The following is a 10,338-nucleotide window of genomic DNA, read 5'->3' as shown; positions in this document are numbered from 1 at the left end:
GGATTGCCAAATGACAGATTAATACTTCATTCAATACTAATGATAATGAGTCCCAGCCTGTCCCATTACTATGCCACTGACCATAATTTTGAACTCAGAGAAAATATCACTCAATTTAAGTTACCTTTTTTCAGATTACCAAAGTAGTGATATGAGTTTATTTTAGAAAATCCATAAAAGTACAAAAAATGAACTAATAAAATGTAATCCCACCATCCAGATATAATCACTTGTCTCTACATATAATACACCTATTTTTTATAAAATTAAATTCTTTTTCATACTCTTTATTAACCTGCTTTCTAAAATTAATTTGTGAATTTCTCTATGCATTAAATATGTCCTTCAACATTATTTTAAATGACAACATAGTTATCTGCTTTATTAGTGTACAATCCTTTATTTGACCAATTCTCTGTTGATGAATAATTTGATTACTTCAATTTTTTTACAATTACTAAAAGGTGCTTTAAATATTAGGCAGCTTAAATTGGAGTTGGGGAATATAATACATCTCTAGAAAAAAGTGAAACCAATTTTTAAAGGTCATATTATGTTAAAAATTCTTAGGGATCTGAAATTGTATGGAACATTTCCATGATCGGCAAAAATACTATTCTATCTTGTTTTCTTTCTTACCAGGAACAAGTCCATTTTGTTTTACTTTAATCTTCTCAAATGTGCGAGTCCCTCAGTGATGATAAACCTACAATGCCCTACCACACAGGTAAGTCAAAATTATGTCTCACTGGAGGTTAGCAATTCTGAGCATCCTTGGATGAAAAAATTCAGAAATTCCACTTGAGTTCTTTGAGGTTAATTGTGAATTTGGAAGGTGGGCAGACATAAGTATGAGCTCATGTTGATTCATATATGATCAAAACTAAACAGGGATTGATCATTTTAGTATTGCAAAGATACCTCACTGATTATCTTGTCCAACCATCTATTTTTATAAGTAAATAAACTGTAGCTCAGAGAAATGAAGAGACTTTTCTCATGATTAGTATTGTATTAGGAAGAGTAATGATAGTTACTGTAAATAGTAAACCCCACTTTTTCAGTTATTTAACACAGTGGGTAAGGCAGGTGTTTGTGGTCACTGAGTGACTTTCCTCCATGCAATAACTCAGGGGTCAAGGTTCTTTCATCTTGTGGCTCTGCCATCTCCTAAGTCATCATCGTCATCTGCATCCAGTTGCCAAAAGGGGAAAGAGAAAATGTACAAAGCACACTTGATCTTGAAAGCCTTGGATCAGAAGTGTCACACATTGCATTTTCACTCATATTTCATAGACATGAACTAGTAGTTATACATAGTCACACCTGGATGCAAGAGTAAAGCTTGAACAATGTAGTTGTGGGCTGGGCAGCCTCTTCTGTACCATGTAACAAGTGGAACACAAGTCACAAACTTCAGTGGACAGATAGCTGTGTCTTCCATAGCCTATCCCTCTGGCCTCTAGCACATCCTTCTTCTTAATGGAGACAACCCAGAGTCCCACATAGTACTATCTTTAGTTCCAAGTCCAGGATCTTTGGGTGATGCCAAGTTCTCTCCCTCAGGTCTGGATACTAAAATCACAATGGGGACAATTATAGGAAACTTGCGATACAAACTCCCATTCAGAAAGGGAGGGGTGAAAAATACACATCAGTCTCTGGTGTATGCAATAATGGAATCCTGCCAAACAGGTCTTGTCCTCCCTGTTCAGCAAGATTTCCTCCAAGTTATCTCTTGTCCATAGAGAGGACTGTACATCACCCACAGATTCCGAACTCTGACCTAAAGACAATATTATATGGGACTTTGGGTTGCCTCCCTTAGGAAGAAGGAAAGTATACTGCAGTCCAGAGGAGTAGACTCCAGCCCACACCATAGCACAGGAAAGTCTGTCCTCCTTGGGGTCCATATATAGAGTTTTCAAAGCTAACTTCGTGTTGTACAAATTTAGTGCCTCAAGGATTATTTTAACAGTCCAAGGCTTTTTTGGGCTAGCTGGTGATTTCTTTGGCAGTACAAGAACCTAATTACTTAGTAGACTTCTCACTTATTTGCTTTTTGTTTCAAAAAATGAACTAATAAAATGTAATTCCCACCATCCAGATATAATCATTTGTCTCTGCATATAATACACATTTTTTATAAAATTAAAATCTTTTTCATATTCTTTATTAACCTGCTTTCTAAAATTAATTTGTGAATTTTTGTATGCATTAAATGTGTTCTTCAACATTATCCATTGTGCTGATAACCACACCCAAAGATCTTCCCTAGCCCTAGTTCATAAATCTGCTTTATTTCTTTGCTTCTTCATCTCCTTCAAGGCTTTTAAAATTTGATTTCCTGCTGAGAAAAAAGCCCATTTGGGATGTTAGCATCTTAGTTCTGTGACCACTTCTTGCTGTCTATTGTCCATAGGATCTTGTCGTCTGCCTCAGCTATCCACTGCCAAGGTCAAATCCTTGGCCTTGTCAGTACCAATAATTACTACCTTTTGTAATCTTAATTTCAAGTCCCCATGCTCTTTCATCTCAATACCGCTAATATTCCAACTCCAATGGTTCCTCTACCTCACTGGCACCTACAAGCTACCCGTTTGCATTATCCCTCAGTTCCCTCATGTTTTCATCTTCCTCTTTACCTGACTTAGATTCCATGGTCACTCTTTAAAATCACTCCTTCATTGTTGTTATTGTGTGTCATTGAGTCGAGTCTGACTCATAACGACCCTGTGGGACAGAGTAGAACTGCCCCATAGGGTTTCCAAGGATGTAATCTTTACAGGAGCAGATCACCAGGTCTTTTTTCTCCTGTGAAGCCATTGATGGGTTTGAACCATCAACCTTTTGGTTGACAGCCAAGTGCTTAACCATCATGCCACCAAAGCTCCTCCTGGAAAAACCTCATTTCTGACTACATGTAGCACTTTGCCTACTCCATGCCTGAACCCATGCAACTGCGTGTTCTTGGAGAGAAACACTTAACAATCCTTATTGGTGACATTTCAAGTTCCGGTGACACTAACCTTAAGTGGGCGATTAATGACGTCTAACAGCTACTCTACAAATCCCTTGTTCGTTCACTAGCGTACTCTGCTAGAAAACAATTTTTTTCTTGTCTCAGAGACTTAACCCTAGCTGTTTCCTGTCTAGAGTACTCTTCCTCCAGATGACTCTATAACATGACCACTAGTCTTCTTCAAATGTCACCTTCTTAGTGAGGCCTTCCTTGATTACCTATGTAAATTTGGAACCCCACTGAGCCACCCCCTCACTCTCTGGCCTCCTTTCTAACCTTATTTTTCTCCACAGCATTTATTACCATCTTATAAGAAACGTTTAACTTATTTATTTGTTGTTACCTGTCTCCCCCTACTTGAAGTCTCCTCCTGCTTGAAGTCAGGAGTTTTTGTCTGTTTTATTCACCATTGTGTCCACAGTGTCTGGAATAGACTCAGAGTAGGTGATGATAAACATCTGTTGAATGAATGAATGAACAAATATCTTCTTACTCCTGGTCCAGGAATTTTCCCACTATTCTAAATTAATCCATCATTCTCATGATAAAACAAAAAATTCCTTGCACATTTATAATACTTTTTTGCATTCTGTGTTTCCTAGATGATTTACTAGATCATTCTTCCTTCATAGCAAATGTAATATTTTAACCTCCAATGTAACTCTCTTCCACCCACCAAATCCTAATTTATATGAGAGTGTCAAAGCTAAATGAGTAGAAGATACAAAAATACTGATAAAGAATTACATTCAAAGCGCCCTTTGTGGTGCACAGAGAAATCAGAACTGAGTCAGAATATATTTTAGCTGCCAATAATGCAGCTTTTACTCTGCCAGACAATGGTTTATCTGTTGATCCAAGCCATATTCTTATGCATTATATTTTTTGTTAACTGCCTGTATGGTCCAGACACGTGTCACAAGCCTTTAAAGGACAGATTGTGATCAAGTAGGATACCCAACTGCAATGTGACCTTCATTTTTGGATAATTATATGTTGATTACTACTAATCAGCACCCTATTTAAAGTGAACAAATTGGTCTGATGGCGGGAAAGAGTAAAGAGCAATTGCTATATTGTTTTTTCATAGCTCATTTGTGTCTGGAATGAGATTTGATGTGATTCTCTTTAACAAACCACTTTTTACCATTTTAATTGTTGTTTGGTGCTGTTGAGTCCATTCCGACTCATAGTGGCCCATGTGACAGAGTAGAACTGCCCCATAGGGTTTTCTTGGCTGTAATCTTTACAGAAGCAGATTGCCAGGTCTTTCTCCTGCAGTGCTGCTGGGTGAGCTCAAACCACCAACTTTTATGGGTAATATACATTATATGTATTTGTATTTATAAATGCAGAAATTGTCATGGTCCGAACTCAGTAGTTGCTACCACAATTTAATGCCTTTGAAAGTATTATTACCTTCAATACTCATTTTTATAAATCCACTTAAATATATCCAATAAGGGAACTAATTCAGTTGTCTTCCCCTCACCCCATTTGTCTTTTGAAGTTGTATAAGTAAATTGTCAAGGTCTACATATCTGTAAGCTATCTCCTAATCTGTTAATGGTTTATTCAGCTTACCTCCAATCAGAGTGGATTTTTGGCATTTGCATTGATAATAACCTTAGATTTCTTGCCAAAAAATGTGGGCATGTTGGACTCTGTGAATGGCCATTAAAAAAAGTTATTCAACCTTTCAGAAACATACTTCAGAGAACTCTGGCAGATTTCTTCTAGGAGGATATGTGATTGAGTATTGTGTGTGTGCAAATATGTGTGTATGATAGACTGAGAAAAAGAAAATAAATACAGAGATGTGAATGTGGATATGGTTCTTTATCTTGTCAAAACTTCTAGAAGGAATTTGAACTGCTGCTACTACAAGTCAGTTTTAACTGTGAGATTTGAGGCATCCATCTAGTTATTCACCTGCTAATTTAGCTGTGGAGTTGACACAGAATGGCCTGTGTACAGCAGTAACATGACTCAACAGATGGAAAGAGAAGTCACCTCAGCAGCAGTGGTTTATCTAACTGCAAGCAGGGGTTTATCTGGAGTCACACAAGTGAGAAATAGTTACTGAAGCCCTGCAGGGAGATGGAGAAGTCAGGCTTGAGGAGGATTTCACAAAGAGGAAATGAAGGTTGAGGACAGAGTGCACAAAGATTGACTGCAGCTCTCGTGGCTTAGTATGTGCTTTCTTTGATTTTTATTGTAAACAAAAGCAAAACCAATGGAGTCCATCTTCCCTGATTCTGCTTTCTCTCTGTGGAGTTACTAATTGGATTTCAGTCACTCTGAGGTGACTCTGTGGACTAGCACAGTGATCTGGATTGGCACTGATAGCCCCCTAAAGTTCATTAATGTAAAATAATGGCATAGGTGACCTCTCTGCCCATATCTGATTGGTGTTGGAAACAGATTATAATAATGATTGATTGTAGCAAAAAGCCCTGATTGTGTTCATTTCTTATGTCGATAAAACCCCAACTATGTTTTGTGAATTGTCGTTGAGAATTCACTGGTACTGATAATTATTAATGATGTAAATTATCAATATTAGGAGCATTTTTAATCACTGTTTTATATATACAGGATATATACAGAATAGAAAGCAAGAGTCTAACCCTTAACATACATAAACTACACAGGCTGAATTAATCTTAAATTATACTCTTAGCTGCTAATTCAGAAAATCATAAGAAAATTTTTTGTTAAAAGTCCATCACTGTCCTGTGTGGGGGTCATACAAATCTACATATGTGATAAAATTGCAGAGAACTAAATACACATGCACACATACACAAATGAGTGCATATAAAACTGGTGAAATCTGAAAGAGGCCAGAGGATTGTATCAGTGTGTTTCCTGGTTGTGATACTGTACTACAGTCATACAAGTTATTACCATTGGGGGAAACTGCATGAAAGGTATATGGGATCACTCTATAATTTCTCACAATTGCAGGTGATCTATGTCTATTTCAAAATCAAAATTTAAAACAATTCCATTACTGTACGGTATCTGATTTAACACAACATCAACATCAAAGTTCATGGGATAGAGGTTGGTATCAAGTATATGGGATTTCATCTTTTCCAATAAGATCAGAAAATCAGTTTAAATTTCTGAGATGGAAAACGATATGTTGCTCTTTATTGTGATGGGTAATTTGGAAATATAACTTTGTGAATACTTCCATAGTTTGTTCAACTCATTTCAGCTCCTGTCATCATGTTCCTTTCCTTCGCAGATCTGTGTCTCCAAGTGCCCAGAAAGATTTGTAACTTATGTGGAAATGCAAGTTAGCACCAAAAACAACCGAAGCCACTGGGCATACTACAAACAGTTCTGCAAGACCAGTTTTGTTATGCCTAAGAAGGTATGCGTGCTTAAGCTTAAAACTAGAGAAGAATTTTAACTTTGTTTCACTCTCAGATGTAACATAAACATTTGTAACTGGACAAACTCCCATATGTTCTAGGGATTATGAAAACCAACACTCAGTTAAAACACATATGCTAACACACACTCACAAACACATACACACACATCGTTTATAGCGTATTGTTTTGTAGACTTGTGGTGTTCTGAAAGACTGGTAAGTCTGGTAAGTTAGCTTCAATGATTCCCTGACACCAACAAACTCTAGCTGGATGGATTTTTTTCTGTCAAGAGCTAGGCGTTAATGTCATTTGCAGTCACCATTTCATTCATGTGTTGATGAAGCCCCATGACTACCTAGTAATAAATAAAATCTTACCACCAAAACCAGTCTGATAATCACTCCTTTAAAAAACCCCAAACCTTATTCAAGTTTGAGAGTTAGGAGGGTGTTCTGAAGGCTCATTATGTTCAATAATATTAATGGCTTCTAAATGAGAGAAGATGTTGTTTTTTCAGAAAAACTGAATGATTAGAGATCCAGGATGTGGCTAAGACAAAGATAATACGCTTTCAAGGGTGTGTAGTTTGTTTTGTTCGAACCCCTGCTGAGAATTTGTATTTCTAACAAGTTCCCAGGGGATGCTAATGCTTCTGGTTAGAGACCAATTCTGAGAACTACCAGTAGAGCAGTGTTCAAAAATTTATCATACATAAGAATCACCTAGGGATCTTGTTAAAATGTAGATTCTGATTCAGTATATCTACAGTGGAAATGCAAATTCTCAGGAGGGGTTTGAACTGGAATGAACTGGCTCGAACCCCTGGTTTCAGTGGATCTGGTGGTATTATTGTTGATTCCATCGAACAATGTTTAGGGCATTTAAGAACATTTGCTGCATGTGTGTATGTATGTGATAATCTGACATTATTATTAGCGAAAGTAATTTTGAAAAAGAAAATCATTATGGAGTTAAATTTTTTAAAGAACAGAGTTTTTAATATTGAGAGTCAGAGTAGTTATCATAGAGACTTTGAAATATTAACACACCTTTCCTTCCATTCTAGTCTCTCACAGAAATTTTATTGGATGAGGATTGTCCAACAGTGATTTTTCCAAGCAGACCTTGTAAGTGGCTACTAATTTACCTTAGAAACGCAAAGTCTACCAAGAAATTATTTAATTCAGTTCCCTTATTTCACGACTGAGGGAATTAAGGACAAGAAAGTTTCTGTGATTGGCTCAAGGTCCCAAAGTTAATTAAGAGGAAATCCAAGTCTAAAACCCAGGGCTATTTCACTGGAGCTCTGATTTTTAGGTTTTGGCTGCATAAATGCACTAAAAATGACTGAAATTGATTTTTAACAGTCCAATCAGATTGCTTATTTGGTGCTCTCTGGGCCACATAAGTACACACACAGACACACTTACACATAGCCCTAAATTCAACCAAAAAATTTGTTCAGAAATTGCCTGGTGGGTGAGAGGGAGGAACATATACTTGTCTCTATAATTTGAAATTTAAAATATTCATATATATCCTAAATGAAGCAATACCTTATTTCTTTAAAATTGTAAGATTTATTAAAATGGATACTCTGTTTATAAGAAAATGAAATAATCGCTCATTTTCTTTTCCTATAGAAAAAAAGCTTTATAAAAACTTTATTCAAAGTAACCACCCCTCCCCACACACAAAAAAGGAAAAAGGAACCATATTAAATGTCCAAGAGCAAGAAAATGGTTAAATAATGATATATTAAAAATAAAATAGGTTAGAATCATTAAATATGATATTAAGTATTATAATAGCATGCACATGCATGTGTTAAATAAAATGAAAAATATTATGTTCATTATAATTGCAAGTACGTATAAATTAAAACAAGCAAACAAAAAAACTATTCAAAGAAAAAGATTGGAAAGAAATACACCAAAATATTAAGTGGTTGTTTTGGGAGTGGCAAAACTATGGGCTTTTTTTTTTTTTTTCTTTTTTCTATTTCTCCATTTTTCCATAATGAGTATGTATTTCTTTTAAAATGGAAGAAAAGCAATTAATCATTAGTTTGATTACAAAGTCAGGTACCACTGAAGCAGCTACCACCAACCACACATCTTACCAGCTCCCATCACTCTTCTCAGGGTCATGGAAGACCCTGAAGCAAAGACTTAGGTCCCACAAACAACAGCACTTCCCCAAGAAGCCCTGGGCAACAAGTGTTTGTATCCAAGAACAGTGTTAATAAATTTTCATGCAAAAATGTAAAAATAAACCGATCAGTAATCACCTAAGATATAGTATGTATAAGGCATAGTCTCTGTGCTTACAAGTAGAGTTTGGTTAAATCACACAATATAAAAATGTAAGTTGGGGAAACAAAAATGAATGAGGCATAGTCCCTCAAAGTCTAATGAGGAAGACATAGAGGTAAACACTGCATTCAAACTTGTATTCCCCGTCTTAGTCATCTAGTGCTGCTATAACAGAAATACCACAAGTGGATGGCTTTAACAAAGACAAATTTATTTGTTCATATTCTAGTAGGCTAGAAGTCCAAAGTCAGGGCATCAGCTCCAGGGGAGGGCTTTCTTCCTCTGTCAGCCTTCTCATCAGTCTTCCCCCAGACTAGGAGCTTCCCCACTCAGGGACCCTGGGTCCAAAGGATGCGCTGTGCTCCTGGCACTGCTTTCTTGGTGCTATGAGGTCCCCAACTCTCTGATGGCTTCCCTTTCCTTTTATCTCATATAAGACAGACTTTCTTGGTGGTGTGAAGTCCCCAACTTTCTGCTTGCTTCCCTTTTCTTTTATCTCCTGTAAGACAAAAGGTGGTATAGGCCACACCCCAGGGACCTCCCTTTACATTGGATCAGGGATCTGACCTTAGCAAGGGTGTTATAATCCCAGCCTTATCCTCTTTAACATAAAATTACAATCATAAAATGGAGAACAGCCACACAATACTGAGAATCATGGCCCAGCCAAATTGATACACACGTTTTTGGGGGGACATAATTCAATCCATGACACGCTCCTAGTAGGGAATTGATTAAGAAAAGTATGGTACAAAGGAATATTTTGCAGGTAATGAAATTCAGTCAATTAAAAAAAAATATAAAAGGAAATAATCAAGAAAGGGATATTAAGAAAAAGAAATAAGAAAAACATTGCATGTACCGTATAATTATGACTCAAAAAATTAGAAATTTCTTGCAGAAGAAAGACTTGAAGGAAATTCACCAAAATGTTAATAATACAGTTCACTGTGGGTGAAAAGACTGTATAGTTTTGTTATCTTTCTTCACAGTTCCTCTATTTTTCCAATATACTATGAGCATATTTAGTAATTGAAACTCACTGATTGGATGAGGTTGCCCAGGAATAATATGTAGAACACGGTCAGTGCACAGAAAGGCAGAAGAAGGGCAGGAGAGAATCTGGGCATGTAGGCCAAGGAAAGGGTTTCAAAAAGGCAAGGGTGTCTGCTGTTATCAAAGGCTCAGAAAAGTTACTTCATTCAACAGCAAATAATTACTGAGTTCTACTACGTGCCAAGCACTCTTCTGGGTAATATGTTCAAGCAGGATGAAGACTGGAAAGTATTCGGAGGCTTTCGTAATTTAGAAGGTTACTGGGGTCAATGGGAGGACATTTTCAATGGCGTGGTGGAGGCAGAAATCTGATTGGATTGAGAGAGAGTGGTAACAGCTGACAGGGGTTACTGTGTCAAGAAACTTGGCAGAAACTGTGCATGTAGAAATTTTTAAATGGTGTATCTTTGGCTATGTATACTTTCACCAAAAAAATAAAGGTTGAGAAGGGAGATGATCGACATGTTGTGGGGTTGTTAACCAATGTCATAAAACAATATGTGTACTACTGTTTCATGAGAAACTATTTGTTCTGTAAGCCTTCACCTGAAGTACA

The 10,338-nt window shown here is 36.7% G+C and overlaps 1 protein-coding gene across 1 annotated transcript in view; it reads left to right on the top strand.

The window, feature by feature from the left end:
* The first annotated feature begins 682 nt into the window (after positions 1-682).
* The window catches only part of SLC44A5 (solute carrier family 44 member 5), a 58,193-nt gene continuing 48,537 nt past the window's right edge, over positions 683-10,338 (top strand). The window contains exons 1-3 of the mRNA XM_023731121.1: positions 683-727; positions 6,279-6,407; positions 7,478-7,538. Coding sequence (XP_023586889.1) covers positions 698-727; positions 6,279-6,407; positions 7,478-7,538 — 220 coding nt within the window. The 5' untranslated portion in view covers positions 683-697. The remainder of the gene's footprint in view (positions 728-6,278; positions 6,408-7,477; positions 7,539-10,338) is intronic.

Source organism: Trichechus manatus, unplaced genomic scaffold (genome assembly GCF_000243295.1).
Source record: "Trichechus manatus latirostris isolate Lorelei unplaced genomic scaffold, TriManLat1.0 scaffold00003, whole genome shotgun sequence".
NCBI classification, from domain to species: Eukaryota; Metazoa; Chordata; class Mammalia; order Sirenia; family Trichechidae; genus Trichechus; species Trichechus manatus.
The sequence above is the reverse complement of the archived record's forward strand: the minus strand, read 5'-3'. Positions and strand labels throughout refer to the sequence as shown.